We start from the raw sequence: 20,371 nt of genomic DNA on the forward strand, positions 1-20,371 counted from the left end.
CTCTATTGGAGTAGTTACACCATGGAAACTGGCAAACACTACAACTCAGAGCACCTTTTTTTGAGAGCTTATAGTTAAACATTCTCCTGCACACCAATTGTCCTCAGGTGGCCAGGTAACTGTAGTGTAACCTTTCCAAGTTGTGGGCAGGGAGGTTCTTTAAGAAGGGGATGTGGGTGAAGTGGAAAAGATGGACATTTCTAGCAGAGGAGGGAGCAAGAGTAGAAAGTAGTGAAGTTTCTAGGAGATCATCTACAGTGCTGTGCTTTAAGAGGTCAAGTGAAGTAAGACTGAGAGCAGACAGACTGTAGTTGATATTAGTGAAATTGTTTTTGTAGGGCAGTGAAAGTGGAAATTGAGGAGAAAGACATTAGTAAGAAGTGGAGTTGTGGATTACAAACAAAACAACTAGAAGGTGGTTAAAGGAGATTTTTCAAGATTGGGAGGCATCTGTTTTAAAGTGAGGGAAGAGACACAGAAGACAGAGATTGAAGACTGGTAGAGATGGTGATGGAGGGAGCTGGATCCTGGAGAGAACAGAACATAGTGGAAGGTGTTAATCTGGGAAAGAAATATGATGTTCTTTCCTCTCTGAAGGAAGGGAGGATAAATGAGATAGAGGGAAAATAAAACCATTTATTCCCCCCACCCCGACCCCCAAGTGTCTATGTTTAAGTCTTTCTTCACTCTTTGTAAGCTCTGAATGAACTACTAAAAGGCTGGAAAACCAATACAAGTCTTTTATGGCACAAGAGTGGGGACGAGCTCATGGCATATTATGCTTTGGAAAAGTTAATACGTATGCCTTAACCCAGTGGAGTAAATTAAGGATGTTGATTATTCACACCTGTGTTCTTTATTTAATTAAATATAGTTAAGTATATTAAATATAAGTTCAGTTGCATATATTTAAATCTATGTAACTTAATGTGTGTCATTAAAGGAATTTGTGCACCATACTGCTTTTATGCAGAAAAATACCCTTACAAAGCTGAAAATTAATCTGTAACTATCACATTCTCTTTTAGAAATTTCAACATTTGTTTTGTTTTATTGTTACTGGATTTTCGTTTATTTGTTTTGTAACATTGGATTAGCTTTTATTATTTATTGCAGGAAACTGTTGGGAAATTTATTCAAGCAGACATAGCAGAAAATGCTTTGGTAGGTAACTTTTTAACACTATTGGTTTTTGATCTCCTGGTTTGATTTTTAGTTCTCTGTTTCTTTATTTTTATTTCCTCTTAGATGAAAATAGCTTTTTTTTTCTAATTATAAATAACATGAAAAAGAATGAAACAGTACATGAAATAAAAAGGGAAAAATCACCCCTAATCTCACTGCTCAGAGGCATCCACTGGTGACATTTTGGTCTCTACCTTTGTGGGTGTTTAATTATCCCTAACCACTTATTTCCCCATAATACAAACAATATTATGCTAACATATCATGTTTTTTGAAGAACAGCGTTCTTTTATATCAGTGAATGACATACACAGTCTTTTTAAATGGCTATATAGTATTCCAATATATGAATATTCCTTGGTTTACTTAGCTAAATTTGTATTGAAGGACAGTTATATTTCTAGTTTCTCAGTAACCAACACTGTGATGAATGTCACATAAAACAACCTTGTGTATTTTATTTTCTCCCTGGGAATAGATTTCTAATACTGGAATTTATGGATTTCAGACAGACCTTAGGCATACTGAATAACTGTATTAAATGAAAGTCCTCTTTTCTCCTTTTTTGTGCAACATTGGGCCACTTGTGCTCTTGTCAGTCTGACAGGCAGAAAGTAGAATCTTGTTATTTTTATTGCATTTCTTTGATTTCTAGTACAGCCAAATCACTGTTGATGTCTTTTTGCTACTGATATTTAGCTATTGGAATTTTTTAATTTGTGAATTTTATAATTTTGTCTGTACCTTTTCCGTTATCTACTTGAGCCTTGGCATGTTTTTATTCTAATTGGTTTCTAGTCTAGCTTATTTTTTAGGGTTATTAATCTTTCATTATATATGTTGTAAATATTTTCCCAAATGTGTTGTTTACATTATTTATTGCTTTTTAGAAGTTTTAATTAATTTATCATCAAATATATCAATTTTTTCCTTTATAGTTTCTGGATTTTGAATTGTGTTCAGTTATTCATTTTCATCAAAGAATATAAAACTGTTCACCAATATTTTCATGTAGTACTTTTATGGCTTCAGTTATTCCACTTAAACTTTTAGCTTTCTGAGATTTGTTTTGGTATGAGATAGCTGACCTATTTATGTTTTGCCAACCAGCTAGCCAGATTCCTAGCTGGTCTTAAGTGTAATTTAAGAAATATTTTTTGAGTGCTTCATTTGTGGCTTTCTTTTTTTCTTTTTCGGAAGGAATAGAAACTACCAAATAAATATAATGTGACTTAAGTTTAACAAACAGTGATTATGTTAATAATTGAGATTTCATAAATGTGTTTTTGAACTTCTGTTTTTTAACCATTAGAAAAATACCTTAGAAACGGAAATTCCTACTGTCACTGTTTTAGCTGATGAAGAATTCCTTCCTTTCAGAGAAAATACATTTGACCTGGTGGTTAGTAGTTTAAGGTTGGTAATCCATTTGTACCTTTAAGAAATAGATGTTATAAATAAAATAAAAAATGGAGTAAATTCTTAATGTCTTTTTTTTAAGTTGCAAACCAGGTTTATAAACTGGAAGATTTTTCTGGTAAAAGATTGTGGATATATGCTCCTTAGTGGAGATAATATAATATAGTACCTCAACTTTTTTTCCCCACAACTTTCCTCAATTTGCTAAAGTTTATCTGTAAAGAAGAGTTTTCCTTCCCGATATAACTTAGCATTCCGGAATTGATATTGATGGAGGCAGGAGTTTGAAAGAGTATGCTGATTGCAATATTCAAATGTTAGAGCACCTTTACAAACTCATTCTGGAAAAGCTGGCATTTCCTTCTATTTTAATTCCTTTTCTACACAGAAATATAGTCCTCAGGGTTGCTTTTTTCCTTTTGTTTTTTCTATCATGTCCTCCCACACTTATTATACAAACATGTATTATAAATATTTATTGGATAGATTATAATATGCAAAGCAGTGAGTTAGATGTTTTGGGGGAATACAAAAATGAATTTAGACAGGGATCCTGTCCTCAAAGAATTTTTTGTCTGATAGAAAAAATAAAATATTGCCCAGCTGGTGTGGCTCAGTGGTTGAGTGTTGACTCATGCACCAAGAGGTTGCCAGTTCCATTCCCAGTCAGGGTACATGGGGGGCATGCGGGAGGCGGCCAATCGATGTTCTCTTTTATTGATGTTTCTGTCTCTCTCCCTTTCCCTCTCCCTTCCTCGCTCTCTAAAGTCAATAAAGAAAAAAAATATATTTTTAAAAAGAAAACATTAAAGAAAAAATTCTATGTGGTACGTTATTTCTCCTGCCTTATTATTATAGTCAGGTTTTCTTTCAAAGATTCAACATGCTCATACAACCCTTTTGATAACTTTTTAAAACAGATGAACAATAACCATGGTTTGCCCATAACTTTACCAGTATTAGCATTATAAGGCCTGTGTCCCAGGAAACTTCTCAGTCCAGAGTTGGTCACCTTTGCTGTTTTCTTCAGTGAGTTTGTAATGTCTTTCCTGCTTGTTGAAGTATGCTGAGCAAACTTAGAAAAGTATTCAGATTCTATTGCTGGACAAATTTTGAAGCTAAGGGAAAGAATCCTGGGCAAGAAGTCAGAACCCAAGTATTAATTTTAGCTTGCTTGCTGTTTGCAGAAGTAACTAATTCTGTTGCTTTCAGTTTCCCCATAAGTGTATTAGAGCTTATATGACTTCTTTAATTTTTAAAGTATCTAATAATTGTTAGAAAGTATTATGAAAGTTAAATGTAGACCTTAACATAGTATAGTTTGAGATGGGTATTTAGTGCTGTCATAAAAGGATGCCAGCTAGGCATCCTTTTCTATTAGGAAAGTGTGACTGTACTGAACAGAGACTATGATTCTTGCCGTCACATGTTGCTACATGCTGGGAGAGGGTAAATAGGGTCAAAGATAATGCAAGAGGTTTCTTCAACTAAGTTTGCAATATATAGAGATTTGGATCTGTTTGTATTTTTCTTTTATGATCTCAAAAAACATGGGGTGTTATTTACCAGAAAACTCTCTTGAGTTTTTTGATGACTAATACTATTTACCTTGGGAAAATTATAGGTCTTCTGATAAATTTTATTTTTTAAGAAAGTAGGATTTAAAATACTATATGTCTATAGCTGAATTGTTTGATTCAATTGATGAACTTCTTTGAACATGGCATCAGGTGCTTATTTTTACTACTTTCTTTAAATAAGTACTCAGAATAGCACTGTTTAGATGAAATGCTGGATAGGAATGACTTTTACTTTATTTTTTTCCCAGCTTTATTGAATTATTGATATATAACATATGTAAGTTTAAGGTGTACAGTGTGGTGATCAGATATATGTGTATATTGCAAAACGATTATCAAAATAAATTTAGTTAGCATCTTCATGCCTTCACATTCTTAGGATTTTTGTATGTGTGGTGATAACATTTAAGATCTACTCTCTTGAAAACTTTCAAGCGTATAATACAAAGTTGTTAATTATAGTCACCATTCTGTGCATTAGATCCCCAGATCTTACTCATCTCATACCTGAGAGTTTGTACCCTTTCACCAACATCTCCTCATTGCCCTCAATCTCCTGCCCCTGATAAACATTTTATTCTGTTTCTGGGTTTGTTTTTTTTTAGATTCTGCATGTAAGTGAGGAAATACAGTCTTTCTTTCTTTGACTTATTTCACTTGGCATAATGGCCTCAAGGCCCATCCCTACTGTCCCAAAAGGCAGGATTTCCCTCTTTTATATTGTTGAGTAATATTTTATTGTGTAAGTATATATTTACACACATGCATACACACACACACACTCCACATCTTCTTTATCTAATGCCTCCATCGATGGACACTTAGGTTGTTTCCACATCTTGACTATTGTGAATAATGCTGCACTGAACATGGGGGTGCCAATATCTTTTTGAAATAAAAAGTGTTTTCATTTCCTTCAGATACATAGCCAGAAGTGGGGCTTTGGATTATATGGTAGTTCAATTTTTAATTTTTTTGAGGAACCTCCATAGTGTGTCTCTGGTGGTTGCCAGTTTACATTTCCACCAACAGTGTACAAGAGTTCCCTTTACTCCACATTTTTGCCAGCATTTGTTATCGCTTGTTTTTTTTTTTTTTTTTTTTTTTTTTTTTTTTTTTTTTTATTAATGATAGTTATATTAATAGGTATAAGGTGATAATTCATTGTTGTTTTGATTGGCATTTTTCTAATGATTAGTGATGTTGAGCATCTTTTTATATACCTCTTGGCCATTTGTATGTCCTATTTAGAAAAATTTACTTTTACTTTATTCAGTGAAGAATAATGGCACAGATAATCGTATCAGCAAAGTGAAATTCTACACATTTTCTAGTGTGAAAGAAGGAAAGTTTTTCCTTAGGATTATTTTTTTAAACTTGTATAAAATCAATCAGTGAATTTTGTTATGCAACTTAAAATGATCACCTTTTTTTGTGGCTTATCATTATACTAGTGATACTTATACTAATTAATTATATGAATTAATCTAGAACAATTATGTCTTTTCATATTTTAGTTTGCACTGGGTGAATGACCTTCCTAGAGCACTTGAACAGGTAAGAAATTTAATGTTGCTTCTAATAGCCTCTATTATTTTATTTATTATTAGAAACTTACAGATGTTTCTATTTTCCCATGGAAACGTACAGATGTTTTCCATTTTATACTTCTGACAATTGGAAATTGGAGCAAATCAAGAAAGTATTATGTTCTGTGGGCTGGATATGCTTGGTGCCATTTGATATATTAAGTACATTGGGTGATTTTCCCCCCTCCCTGACAATTAAAAAAATCTAGTTCTAAAGATGTTTAAATATTTATGAAAACTTTAGTAACTTGTACATGATGTTATTGATATTATAAGACTTTTTCCAGGTGGATTAATTTTTCTCCTTAATTGCCTATACATTTTTTATGGGTGGGAACTTACTTGTTTATATTTGTATCTTCCTCATTCTTTATACTTAGAGAGTTTTAGGTAGATGTTGGTTGGTTGATATTTATCTGTGAAGAGGTGAGTGATAGGTAAAAAGCATTCTGTTCAGAGGAGGGAAGGCGATCACTCTGGCTTGGACCTGCTGAGAAAGCTGCAAGAGGAAGAAATTACTTGAATAGGGCGTTAGAGGGTAGGTCAGGTTTGGAGTGAGAAAGCATACCAGAAAGGCAGAATCAGGATAGGCATTGAGGTATCAGGGCCCCAGGAGCATGAAAGGACAAAGAGGAAGCGTGTTTGGAGGATTAGCATAGTACTTGGAGACGAGGTTTATTGGGACCAGATTTAGGAAGATTTGGGTAACGATTAAGGAATTTGGAATTTATTCTTTTTGCAGTCAGAGTCACTGGAGAATTTTGAAGAGGAAGGTGACATGACTAAAATGCTGGTGGGCAGGATAATAACTACCATATCTTAAGCACATACTATTTGCCAGTCACTGTGCTCTTCTTTTTGTTTTTGTTAATCCTCACCCAAGGATATTTTTCCATTGATTTTTAGATAGAGTGGAAGGGAGGGAGTGAGAGAGAGAGAGAGAGAAACATCGATGTGAGAAAGACACATCAGTTGGTTGCCTCTCGCACCAACCCAAGTGGAGTGCGGATTGACCCTGCAACCCAGATATATCAGGAATTGAACCTACAACCATTTGGTCTGTGGGCTGACGCTCTAACCAGTAAGCCAAACCAGCCAGGGCTCACTGGGCTCTTTTATATGTGATAAATAACTCTGTAAGATGTCTTCATTTTGTTGATTAGAAAACTAATGCCAGAAGTTGGTTCAATCGAATCAAGATTGTTTTGGTGGGCCAGGCATGAGATAAACTAAACCTAGTTGGTAATGATAGGAGGTAAAAGGAAGAGGGAGATATTTAGGACTCTGCAAAGGAAGAATCTACAGTTTAGTGGCTGGTTAGATCTGAAGATCAAAGAGAGGGAGGAGTCAAATCTCACCTTAATAGTTCTGAATCTGGATCCTGGGAGAATAGTAAATGTAGAGAAAAAAAATATAATGATCAGATAAAGGTGATAGAAAATGAAAATTAACAGAAACCTGGCAATTGTAAAGGGGAGTTGGTTTAAGAATAAGGGTTGTATGTGTGTTGGATGTGTTCGGGAGTGAGTTTGCCAAGAGACAAATGTTCATGGCACAGTAAGTTGAAGACGAGTTTAAAGTTCTGGGAAGATGTACAAGCTAAAGATAAAGTTTGGAAAATAATCCTTGTGAAAGCCATGGGAATTGATAAGCCCTCTGAGGTAGAGAAGCTGAGGACCAAATATTTGGTACTTGCTATTTTAGAGTTTGGTGACTAGAGAAGAAAGTAACTCTAAAGTGACAGAAGGGAAGAAACCAAGGATTTTACAGTTGGTTTGCTTATATAGTGTTTTGTAATTGCTTCATATTTTGTAATAAACATACTTTTATATTTTATAATATAAAACATTTTGTAATAAGATATTACAAAACTATTTTGTGATAAATATATAATTAAGTAGTATATTTAATATAAATTCAAGATGTATACTTTGATTAGAAGAGCCTGCTGTGATTTGGGTCCTGGTTTACTTCAGAATCCATCCTTTCCTGTAATGTGCCTCATTGTTTAGAATAGCCCGTCAAAACTAGTTACAGATTGTAGGTCTAAGAGAGTCAGTGAGGAAACATTTGCATTTCTGGAATTCATTCTAGCCACTATTTTGCTTAAGTTACCAATTAAAAAGTATTTTTGTTTTCAAGTTAGAAAGGAAGTTAGTTACTTCTCCTTAAGGAAAACTAATGTTTCCAGGTTAATGTTGTGAATCATAATGGTTTCTCTATAAATTAGGGGTTTTTTTGCATATCAAGCCACCCCAGCTTAGTGGTTTAAAACAAAAGTTTATGTAGTTTATGAGTTTGTAGGATGGAAATTTGGGTTGGACTTAGGAATTTCTTCTGGTTCTGGCCTTTACTCACCATGTGTCCCTGGTCCTAGATTGTTTTGGAGCTTGCTGGTCCAGAATGGCAACAGCTGGGATGCCTGGCTTACCTGTGCTCTTCATGTCCCTCAGCCTTCACCATACTAGCTTGTTCACAACATTGTGGCCAGGCAGCTCCAAGAGAGCAGTTAGATTCATGCAAGGCCATTTGTGACCTTGACTTGACACTGACGCACTGTCAGTTGTATTGTATTCCTTTGGCCAAAGCAAGTTACAAGATCAGCCCAGATTCAAGGACAGGGGAGTAGACTCCATCTCTGATGGGAGTTGTTATAGAGATACAGAGGGAATTGTGATTTTTGCAATCTACCACAGTGTGTGTTTTTTTTTTTTTTTTTAGTATTTTTCTGAATATAACAATAAGTTGTGTCTATTATTAAAAAATTTAAAAACATAACATTTTATGCATGTATTGTCTATCTTTACAACAATATTATAGTTCAATACCTTTCTGACAGTTGTTGCCTTAGGTGTTATTTATTAAATTATTATTAATTTGACAAAATGCGAGTGGTAGTCATAAAATATTGATTTAGATACCATATATTTATTTATTTTTTTACCATTTTTATGTATACAGTTTTGAAAAGTTTTGCTGTCTTGTATTTATTACAGATTCATTATGTTTTAAAACCAGATGGCGTTTTTATTGGTGCAATGTTTGGAGGCGACACACTCTATGAACTGCGATGTTCATTACAGTTAGCAGAAACAGAAAGGGAAGGAGGATTTGCTCCACACGTTTCTCCTTTCACTGCTGTCAATGACCTGGGACATCTGCTCGGGAGAGCTGGCTTCAATACACTGACTGTGGTAACTATCAGGAGTATCAAGTAACACATTAATTACACAGTTCAGAAACAACTCATTTTAAAGATACTAAACTGTAGGTGTCGATGGTATTATGGGAAGGTTTTGGCACTTTATTTTCTTGTTTTTGTTTTCTTTTAATCCTCACCTGAGGATATACATATATCTATCTACCTATATTTTTTAAATTTATTTTAGAGAGAGAGAAAGGAGAGAGAGAATATCAAACATCAATCAGTTGCTTCCCAAGTGCACCACAACCAGGATCAAACCCACAACCTAGGTATGTGCCCTGACTGGGAATCAGACCTGCAACCTTGACACTCCACCCAACTGAGCCACTTGACCAGGGCTATCTCTTTTCTTAAATTTAGTTTGTATAAACACATCTTGATTGGCATAAGGTAGGAATGTAAAATTTTTAGTATTTGTTACCTGAATAGTAGCTCAAAAACAATGTACCTCAGTTAACAAGTAGGCTTTTTTCTAAGACATACTGCTCTATCAGAATTTTCAAATGCAGAGTTAGGTGTAATATGAGAATTAAAGCATTCCAGATGATAGGAGAAAGGAGATGTATAGGAGCATTTATAGTACTTCTCTACCTCCAGCCCTCAATTGAAATAGTGCCAAATGCAGCAGAAATGAGAGCATGTGCATTCACAAGGCCTAGGGTTAGATCAGGGTTAAAGAAAGGAGGGGCTGTACTCCATTAGGGCTGGAGAGAGCTTGAAAGCAGACCCATAGGCCTCAGGGAAGAAGAAACATGGAATCAGCATGGTACAGTGATTGTAGAGGGCATTGATGTCTGCAGCTGTCATTTGGATCCTGACCTTGCACCTTTACTAGCTAAGGGAATTTGGGGGATTTACTTCACCTCTCTGAGCACTTTTTTATTTTTATTTTTTAATGCAGGTATTACTCACCTCCAATGGCTAAGGTAATAAGATAAAGGGTATGAAGAGCCTGCATCTTAGTACAAGGTGTTCAATAAATATTAGCATCTGTCTTCCTCTCTTCCCCTCATTCTACTCCTAGCACTTTCCAGGCTAAGACTTCCAACAGGAGGTCATCTGGAAAGAAAATGATTACCCCCTTCCAACTCCATTCAGTAGCAGAGTAATTCTAAAGGATGCCATTAATGCCTTCAGAGATTGATTGAGTAGACTTGCTATCATTTTCCAAACCCCTTAGTACTAGACACATCTCTAAACCTGATTAAAACAAATAGGTCTTGATGAAGAAAACCTCTCATTGCATAATTAGAGATGATAGGCTTAAAATCGAATTAACTATTTAAGATAATTTAGCGTGAATATATTTCATAAAATCATCCAACCAAAAATGGATTGTCAAATCCTTCTTTGTTTTGATAGAAAGAAGGGCCATAGACCAGGGCCTCTGATATTGAAAAGGGGCTTTCAGAGAAGAAAGAGACAATAGGCTAGTAACCAATAACAACCCTCAAGATTTCACGGTTCTATGTTTTGTAAACTTTTAAATGGCATGAGTCAATATAAACTGCATTCTGAGATGTTGGGCAGCTGAAGATGAGAAAACTACTTCATGTGAGGGTTCTGCTTTGTAATGCAAACATATGCTCTCAATATAGGTAATTGTGCATTGAGGCATTACTGGATATTTTTAACACATTTTAAATTATGTAAGTAATAACAAAAATATATTTGGTTGTAAACATTACCCTCTACAGATAAAGTGAAAGTCTGTCATTCCCCTTTAAGTCCCCAAAATCTTAACTCTCTCTTGAGAGCAACAATTCTCAAAATGTTGGTCTCATGACCCCTCTACACACTTAAAATTATTGAGGACCTTAAGGGCTTTTGTTTATGTTGGTTATATCATATACGAGGTACTATCAATATTAACTATATTGGAAATTAAAACTGAATTTTAGTAATTATTAATTTAAAACTAATAATAATGTACCAATTACATGTTAACAAAAATAACCTATTTTTTTTTGTGAGAAAGAACTGTATTTTCCAAAAGTTAAAAAAAAAAAATTGAGAGAATATAATGTCTTTGCTTTACATTTTAGGTATTTCTTTAACATGTGGCATAATAAAAGCTAGATTCTCATGTCTGCTCTGCACTTATATCCATTGCAACATCACGTCATGTAACTTTTGAAAAATCTCACTGTGTACTCTTGAGAGAATGAAAGCTGACAAAGTCAAACAGCATTTTAGTATTACTATGAAAAGAGTTTGACTTCATGGAGCCTCAAGAGGGCCCCAGGGACCCAAGGACTTCACAAACCACACTTTGAGATCTGCTGCCCTAGAAGTAGCAATTATCATCAGTTTTGTGTGTTATGTTTCAGATGTTTTTTAAATAATACTCTATCATACTATATATACACACACACATATATTTATTTCTGAAACTTATTTTTCGTAACGATATTTTAGATTGTTTTCCAAATCAATACAAATATATTTGCCCTCCTTAACTTCTGCACATTATTTTCTAGTATGACTGTACCACAGTTTTATTTAATTATATCCCTCATGAATAACATTTAGGTTTGTTCCATTTTTGTTGTTGGATTTTTTGCCAATAGAAACAATTCTGAAAGGGCTATCCTTGTGTCGTGTTTTTATTTATTTATTCAATCTTACAACAAACATGTATTGAGTACCTTCTCTGTGTCAGGCACTATTGTAGGTATGTTGGAAATAGCAGTGAAAAAAAACCAGAAATCCCTGCCTGATTTTCTTGGATTTGTAGAGGGCCTGTCAGTAAACTTTAGAGGGTCCACGTTGTTCATATGTAAAGGACAGGACCCATAATTTTCATCAGATCTTGAGAGGACTATGACTGAAATAGATCAGAATCTACTGGTTTAAAGCATCAATCTCTAATATTTATTTTATTTATAAAAAGGAAAAGATTATATTTACAGTTCACCCTCTTAAGAATTGCCTTCCATATTGCTGTAACAATTATGTTAATTAATGCGGTTTTCTATGGTTGTCAAGTGGATTGTGCGTTTTAGAAAGATTTCTACTAAAAATGCTTAACCTGATATCATAGCCTACATTTAAGTTAATTGGGAAATCTGTTAATTTAGAATATCTTCCATATTCTTTTCCATATAGGAACTGAATGACTTAAACATTACAAAAATATTGGTGTAGAATCTTCTTTATAGTTTATAAAATTAGAGAGTTGCTGATTCAATAATCTATAAATTTGTTCTTTGAGACATGTACACTGTCTCCAAAGTGCTATATTAACATTGTACTCTAATTCATTTTCTAAAAAACCCATCCAAAAAAGCCTTTATATAATCAATTACACAGGTTTATGTTGAATACAACAATTAGATATATTGCTTTTATACTGCAATAGTTTCCTATTTTAAATTAAATCAGGTTAAATTAAAACCAAATACTTATGTTGATATTTATATGTCCCTCTTAGTGAATTATTTTCAGAGTCAGTTGGCATTCTAAATGAAGCTCATTTCCTTTTTGAAGAGTCACAAGACTAGTATATTAGGAGAAAATGAAAATATGATCCATCTTAATTTGAATAAAGCCTTTGATAAAGCTATTGTGGTACTCTTTGATTGAGATGGAGATAGTGCTAATAGTTTGTTTCATTGAAGAATAGTTTTCAAAGGATATTGCTTAATGGCTGCATTTCAGCTTGGAAGAAATTTTGATTTTAATCTTAGGATCTCTTTTTAAAAATAGTTTCTTAATGTAGGAAAATATATAGAAGAAATGGATCACCCAGAGACGGTTTTATTAAAAAATGCATGCACAGCCTGATCCATACATATCTTTGAAAAAAAAAAAAGGAAGCCCTGGCCAGGTTCCTCAGTTGGTTGGAATGTCATCTGGTGCACCAAAAGGTTGCATGTTTGACTGGTGGTTAGAACACATACCTAGGTTGCAGGTTTGATCCCCAGTCAGGGTGCCTGTGGGAGGCAACTGATCAATGTTTCTTTCTTATATTGATGTTTCTCTCTCCCCTGCCCTCTAAAAATAATAAAAAAATATCCTCAGATGAGGATTTTAAAAAAAAAGGAAATAAAAATTGTATATATAGAGAGAATGTAATAAATATAGAGCAGGTCTAAAGTGAAAAAAAATTTCTTCTCCTGACTTCTGATACACTGTCTCTGTCCCCAAAGACAACCTTTATTGACTGTCTTATACATACTTTCAAAAAATTTTTCCTTGTAGACTCAAATACAATTATGTCCTGTGAAACCTACAAATGTAACTATATATGTATATGTGTATATACACACATATTTTGCTCTTTTTCTATATTGCGCTCTTGATTATTGTTTTTTATTCAATAACATCTTGGAGATCTTACCCTACAAACATATATCTACTGCATTCTTTTTTAATAGCTGTATAGTATTTCATTAAATAGATATGCTTTAATTTATTTAACCGTACTCTATTAATGGATATTGAACTTGTTTCCATTTTGTTTTTGGTGTTTGTTTGTTTGTTTTTTAAATCTTTCATACAGAGCTGTAATGGATTTTCTTTTACATAATCTTGGCACATTTGTCAGGTTAATTTCTAGCAATGTAATCGCTGGGTCAAAGGATCTGTGCATTTGAAATTTGGCAGATAGGTCAAGTTACTCTACAAAAGGTAGCGTCAAGTTATATGCCTATTCACCAGTGTATGTGAATTCTGGCTTATGCTTTTTTTTGTATCTGTAAGGTTTAAAATAAAAGTAGCTGGTCATTTTCTTTTACATTTCTTTAAGAATTAGAATGGATAAGTGTTTTTGATAAGTGTTCTTTTGGGCTTTGTTCTTGATTCTGTGCAACACTAAAGTCTAAAATTGGGAGGAATAGGCGACACATATAAAATTAAAGAACACAAAAAGATCTAGGTATGTCAAAAGTAATTAGTGCAAATAAGATAAGTTTGGGATACATGCAGCATTTTTATTCAAATTTGAGAAAAAAAAAGTGGATGTACTGTATTTAGGGCTAGTTTCCAATACAGACACACTCCTACAGCTTAGTGGTTAACACAATTTTATTACATCACAGCCCCGTGCATTTTGGCTGCTCATCTCCATCTTATAGTTGTGCTGTCTGGCCTTTGAATCTTCTAAGTCACCATAGCAGAAGAGATGGCCTGGAAAAGACTCACTAGCTCTTTATTACCTTCCCTCCTCCCCCTTTTTTTTTGATCAGAGGAAATGCGTGTTTGGTGTCAGAAAGTTGTCAAGGATCATCTGGACATTTGGGGAACATCAGTAGTCTCTGCCACTGTACCAATAATAAACTCCTGTATCAAGCTTCATAAAGAATGGAGCATCATTTGAGAAATAAGCTGTTTATTTGAGAAATAAGTTGTATGTCTCAGCAGTTTGCCCATTTCCTAACTGAACCAGTGCAATATTGCTGCATTACTAGAAGTAGAATGAGACTATCTTGGGAATGAACCTATTTGACTTGATACTAGGTACCACATTTTAAGAGAGAGATTGACATTGACTATGTGCAGAGAAATGTAGTGAGAACATGTAAGGATCTATTAATTTTGTCTAGAAGACTAACCTCTCTCCCTAAAAAAATTATGGTGGTGGTGGGGAGGAAAAAGGTATCCTCTATTCTAGGTTCTTCTGACTAGTCTAAGAATTATATTGACATGAGACAGATTAACAGAAGAAAATAAAATTTAATTTCCTATGTAATGGAGCTCCAAATGAATATGGGGCCCACAGACAGTCAGGCAACTGGGGTTTATATGCCATTCTGAACTAAAGAGAAGGATTAGGATTCTGAGACTTCAGAGGTGAGGAGGGCAATTTACATGGAAGTGGCAAAACAAATGCTTGGTAAACAAATGTTTGCTATGCCATGCATACAAAGTGAGACACAGAGAGGTCCTTGATCTTCAAGTTCTGCCAAACTTCTCCTACCACACCTAGCCCATATTCTTTGTAGATTCCTCTGGTGATAATGTTCTTCCAGAACCAGGCCCTTCATCAAAATTATTTTAGGCAGCTAAGGTAAGAAGCTTTTCTGGAGCCTTTTGGTTTTTAAAAATAATCAACCTAAAATAATCCTTGTGCCAAATAAACATATTTTGGGGGTGAAATTCTGCTCCCCTACAGTGTCCTGGCAGAGTTTTTAGATTTGATGAAGGTAATGGTTGGCAGAATACAGAACAGACTTTTTCTGTGTTGTTCCCAGAGAAAAAAACTAGAACCAGTTGGTGGATTTTTAGGAAGAGTTCTCTTAAAATGGCAAATATTTATTCTGCAATTTGAAATAATCATAAATCAAGCATAAGCCAGATGACATTTGTGAAGAATATTTATAAGAAGATTCCTGCTGACCGTGAGAGATTGGTCTGGGTAATATCTGTGGCCTTCTTTTGAATCTGGAGTTTTTGGGTGATGAATATCAAATTAATATTTCTTTTTTTTTTTTTTTAAATAGGACACAGATGAAATTCAAGTTAACTATCCTGGAATGTTTGAATTGATGGAAGATTTACAAGGTAAGGCACTTTAAAGCATTTTCAAACTCCATTTGAGAGTCATAGTTTTAGAGCCCATACTATGGCAAGCACTGGGGCTAAGCACTAGGATGCATCGGTATGAAAACAGGCTGTCTTTATGGAGCTTAAGATATAAAATAGATGCGGTAGACATCAGGCACCTGCCACAAAGATAAATGTTGAACTAGAATTGTGGCAAGTGCTTTGAAGGAGACGTACACAGTGCTATGAGTGCCTGTAAAAGGGTGGCAGGACTTTCTTGAATGGTGCATTTGAGAATGGTAGAACACATCAGTGACTTTCTTTAGCAACAGTTGGTAGCTGAGGTCCAGGCACACAAAAGCAGGTAGTTGGGGTTAGTGTAGGATTGGGGTTTGTCAAGGGGATGGGTCTTGGTGTGAGAGAATCAAAAAAGTCTTGACTGAAAAAGTGGTGATTATGCTATAAAAAAAGAATATGAATTAACTAGATGAAGAGGGGAGAGAAGTGAGTCCCAGGTCAGGAGAAGAGCATGTGCAAAGGCCCTTTTGCAAGAAGGAGCATGGTAAGAACTGAAAGAAGGGCATTTTGGCTAGAAAACAGGTAGCAATAAGAAGAGTTAAGTGATTGAAGTGGTGAGTAAATGGGTGCCAGAGACCATGCAGTAAGGTCTTACAGTTCTTGTTAAGATGGTTTATCTTTATCTTAAAATGCCCTTTGAGGGATGGGGTTTAGATATCAGATTTATATTTTGAAAAGAATAGATTGGCAAATAAACTATTAGGGAATGCCCTGGCTGGTTTGGCTCAACAGTTAGAGCATTGGCCCGCAGACAAGAGAGTCCCGGGTTTGGTTCCCGTTAAGGATATGTACCTCGGTTGCAGTTTGACCCCAGCCCTGGTTGGGGTAGTGTTGGTGGCAACCACTCAGTGTGTCTCTCTTGCATTGATGTTTCTCTCTCTCTCTTCCCCCCTCTCTCCCTCCTGCTCTATCTGAAGAAAAATGCAAAAAATGTCCTCAGGTGAGGATAAAAAAAGAAAAAAAACTATTAGGGTGAGGTATTGCACTAAAACTCTGTGAGAAATGACGATAGTTTGGACTAAGGCGGTGGTAGGGGAGAAGAAGAGAAGTGAATGGATTCTAGAGATATTTAGGAGGTAAATTTGACAATTCTTGCTGATGGATTACATGTGATCTAATGAAGGAGAGTGACATTTGAAACGTAACTACTGATGTCCTGGCCAGTTTGGTTTAGTGGTTGGAGTGGTGGCCTGAGGACTGAAGGGTTGTGGGTTCAATTCTAGCCCAGGGCATGTACCTGGGTTGCAGGGTGGATCCCCAGCCCCAGTTGGGATCATGTGGGAGGCAGCCAATTGATGTGTCTGTCTCACATCAGTGTTTGTCTCCCTCCCTTTCTCCCTCCCTTTCATTCTTTCTGGAGATCTGTGGAAGAATATCCTCTGGTGAGGATTAAAAAAAAAAGAGACATAGCTACTGAGTTTTTAGCTCACATAATCAGATAGATAGTGCTCTTCATCTGGAAACAGTAGAAGACCAAATATGAGCAGGGACAGCTTTTGAGTTCACATTTATTTATTTATTTAAAAATTTTTTTTAGAGAGAGGACGGGAGAGGGAGAGAGAGATAGAAACATTGATTGGCTGCCTCCGGCATGCCCCTCACTGGGATCGGGCCCATAGCCTTGGCATGTGCCCTGACTGGGAATCCAACTGGAAACCTCTTGGTGCATGGGTTGACACTCAACCACTGAGCCACACCAGCTGAGCATTGAGTTTACATTTAGATATTTTGGCTTTGAAGTGGTTTTAAAATGTCTAAGAGGAGATGTCAAGTAGGTGGTTGGTTATGCGGGTTAAAAAATTGTGACTCGTTTATGAATAGGTAGTATTTGAAGCAATTGCCTAGGAGGAGAGCATGAGTGAAAAGAGAAAGTGGCTTGATACGGAGCCTTTAGGAATCTAACATATAGTGACCACATAAAAGGATGAGTGGCCCTTTCACATCATGTTTCCCTCTCTCTCTCATCCTCTCTCTCCCTCCCACTCTGTCTGTACAAAAAATGGAAAAATGTCCTCGGATGAGGATAAAAAAAAAGGATGAGTAGATAAGAAAGCAGTGGTACATATACATAATGGAGTACTATGCAGCTGTAAGAAAGAAAGATCTCTTATCCTTTGAGACGACATGGAGGGACCTGGAAAGTATTATGCTAAGTGAAATAAGCCAGTCAGAGAAAGACAAGTATCGCATGATCTCACTTATTTGTGGAATATAATGAACAAAATAAGGTGATAAACAAAATAGACTCAGAGACATAAAAGTAGGGTTTAGACTGACAAACTTCAGAGGAAGGTGTGGGAGGGAGGGAAGAGATAAACCTCTCTCTATAGTGACCATGTTAAGACCTCTTTTGTTTTAGTGATAGAGGTAGAAATAATGGTGGTTGAGGACTAAGTGGAAGTTGAGGACAGCAAATATCTACCATTCCCTGAAGACATTTGTGAAAAAGAAGTAGGAGATAGACAGGTTACAGGTGTCAGAGGAGAAGAGAAGAATAGGACATGGGGTGAGATTTTTAATTTCGTTTTGTCTTAAGGCTTGAATTTGTTTAACTGCTGATGGGAAGAATCTGAGTGCTTTCATAGACATGACTCTAGAAGATAGAGAAGGGATAACTGATATGTCAGATACCTGAGAAGGTGGAAGGGGATGTGTTACAAAGGCTGGTGGGGACTGACCTTGGAAAAGGGGAGGGGACATATATAAAAGAAAGGGAAGAGGGATAGTTCCAGTGGACATAGGCATTTATGATTTTTGTTTGTTTGTTTCTAGAGGGAAGGGGGGTGAGGGGTTATAAAGGATAAAGAATATGTGGTGAGCACATAATGCAATATATAGATATGATGCATCACAGAACTGTATATCTGAAAGCCATATAACTCTATCAACTAATGTCACCTCAATACATTTAATTTAAAAATATACATATTGATACAATAAAAAAATCAGCTGATAATCTTATGGGAGCTCTCTTATAGGTCACTAACTATCTTTTTCTTGATGCTTTTAAGATTCTCTCTTTGTCTTTAACCTTTGCCTTTTTAATTATGATATGTCTAGGCGTGGTCCTCTTTGGGTTCATCTTGTTTAGAACTCTGTGGACAGGTGTGTCTTTTTACTTTACTAGGTTAGGAAAGATTTTAGCCATTATGTCCTCAAATAGGTTCTCAATGCCTTATTCTCTCTCTTTTCCTCTCCTTCTAGTACCACTATCATGGAGATATTGTTATACTTGTTATTGTCCCAGAGGTCTCTTAGACTTCCCTCAGTTTGTTGTTTTTTTTCTGCTCTTTTTGGGTGTTATTTGCTATCTTGTCCTCTAATTTGCTGATTCAATCCTCTACTTCATCTAATCTGCTGTTGATTCCTTCAAGTGTATTCCTCATTTCAGATATTGTATTCTTCATTTCTGACTGGTTTTTATGATTTTTTTGTCCTTTTTTATGCTTACTATCTCTTTTAAATTCTCACTGAGATCATCCATTCTTCCCCTAAGTTTCTTGAGCATCCTTACAATCATTGTTTTGAACTCTGCATCTGGTAGCTTGGTTGCCTCCATTTCATTTAGTTCTTTTTCTGGAGATTTCTTCTGTTCTTTCATTTAGGTCATGTTTCTTTGTCTCCCCATTTTGGCTGCCTCTTTATATTTGTGTCTGTGTACTAGGTAGATCTGCTATTCTCCCAATCTTGGTATATTGGCCTTATGGAGTAGGTGTCTTATGGAGCTCAGTGGTGCAGTCTACCTGATCACCTTAGCTAGGTGCTCTAGGAATGTACCTTGTGGGGGTTATGTTAACCCTCTGGTGGAGTCTTGATTTATGTTGGCCCATCTGTGGGTGGGGTTGAACCTCAGGCTGGCTGACCATGAGAATCAACCTCAACCATAGTGTATGAGCTGCTGTGTGGGGGCTGACCCCCCAAAGTGGAGTTGGCTCCAGTAGGGTCTAGTGCCTGCCAGGATCTTCCTTTGCGTGTGCTATTTGTGTGGCTTATTGAGGCATGCTCTGGTGTAGTCTGAAGCTTGCCACCTGGTGTGTTGGTTCAGAGTCCTCTTGAGGGACTTCACTGCAGGTCAATGTCAGATGCTGACTATAACCAACCTTGGGCTACCTATCTGGAGCTAGAAAGCAATCAGCAGTTTGTGACTGCCTCTGTTGGGCCTGGGTATGCATGGGAGGGGCCATTCTGTGTACTAACGTGGGCTTCCACCAGCTTCGAGCCCAAGGGCAGGCCAGGAAAAAGCCTAGTGCACCCTGAGATCCACCTCTGCCTGTGTGATGCCACCCCCTGATGTTGCCTGGATTTCCTTGAGACCCTTCTGAGAAAAGTCTGTAGAATGGGCCCAGGCTGACTATAGCCCGCAGTCTCCTCTATAAGGTATAAGCTCAGTAGAGCAGGGCTACTGGGAGGATGGGGTTTGTGGATCTCCTGTAAGGGGACAGGGAAGCAGGGGTGGGAAAAATGGCCCCTGCTCCGGAGCCACACAAGTCAGTGTCTGTCAAGAGCTCTCCAAGAAATTGCACACTGAGGTTTAGACTGAGTGCAACTGGTAGACTTTTCTGTAGGGTATGATCTTGGCAGTGCAGGGCCACTGGGAGTCGCAAGGAGGAGGCTAGTATCTTTCCTGTTGTGGGTCAGGACCAGTCAGGTTTGCAGGGGCAGGGAAAAGACCCCCGCTCCAGGGCCATACAACCAGTGTCTGCCTGAGTCTCTGACAATTCCTGGGTTCATCTGAATGCCCTTAATAGTTCCTCAAGGCAGAGTGAACCATGGTCCAAAGCTGGATGCAGCCAGCAGAGTTTTCTGCAGGGTACAAGCTCAGCAGGGTG

The 20,371-nt window shown here is 36.4% G+C and overlaps 1 protein-coding gene across 7 annotated transcripts in view; it reads left to right on the top strand.

Moving 5' to 3' along the window:
* The window catches only part of NDUFAF5 (NADH:ubiquinone oxidoreductase complex assembly factor 5), a 39,774-nt gene that overhangs the window by 8,586 nt on the left and 10,817 nt on the right, over positions 1 to 20,371 (top strand). For 5 of the 7 annotated variants that reach the window (XM_036245886.1, XM_036245890.1, XM_036245889.1 and 2 more), the window contains exons 4-8: positions 1,117 to 1,164; positions 2,498 to 2,601; positions 5,702 to 5,741; positions 8,770 to 8,967; positions 15,422 to 15,482. In XM_036245886.1, coding sequence (XP_036101779.1) covers positions 1,117 to 1,164; positions 2,498 to 2,601; positions 5,702 to 5,741; positions 8,770 to 8,967; positions 15,422 to 15,482 — 451 coding nt within the window. Of the gene's footprint in view, positions 1 to 1,097; positions 1,165 to 2,497; positions 2,602 to 5,701; positions 5,742 to 8,769; positions 8,968 to 15,421; positions 15,483 to 20,371 lie in introns of those variants that run through there. The other 2 variants (XM_036245892.1, XM_036245891.1) reach the window with 2 other exon arrangements.

This window comes from Molossus molossus, unplaced genomic scaffold (genome assembly GCF_014108415.1).
Source record: "Molossus molossus isolate mMolMol1 unplaced genomic scaffold, mMolMol1.p scaffold_m16_p_6, whole genome shotgun sequence".
NCBI lineage: Eukaryota > Metazoa > Chordata > Mammalia > Chiroptera > Molossidae > Molossus > Molossus molossus.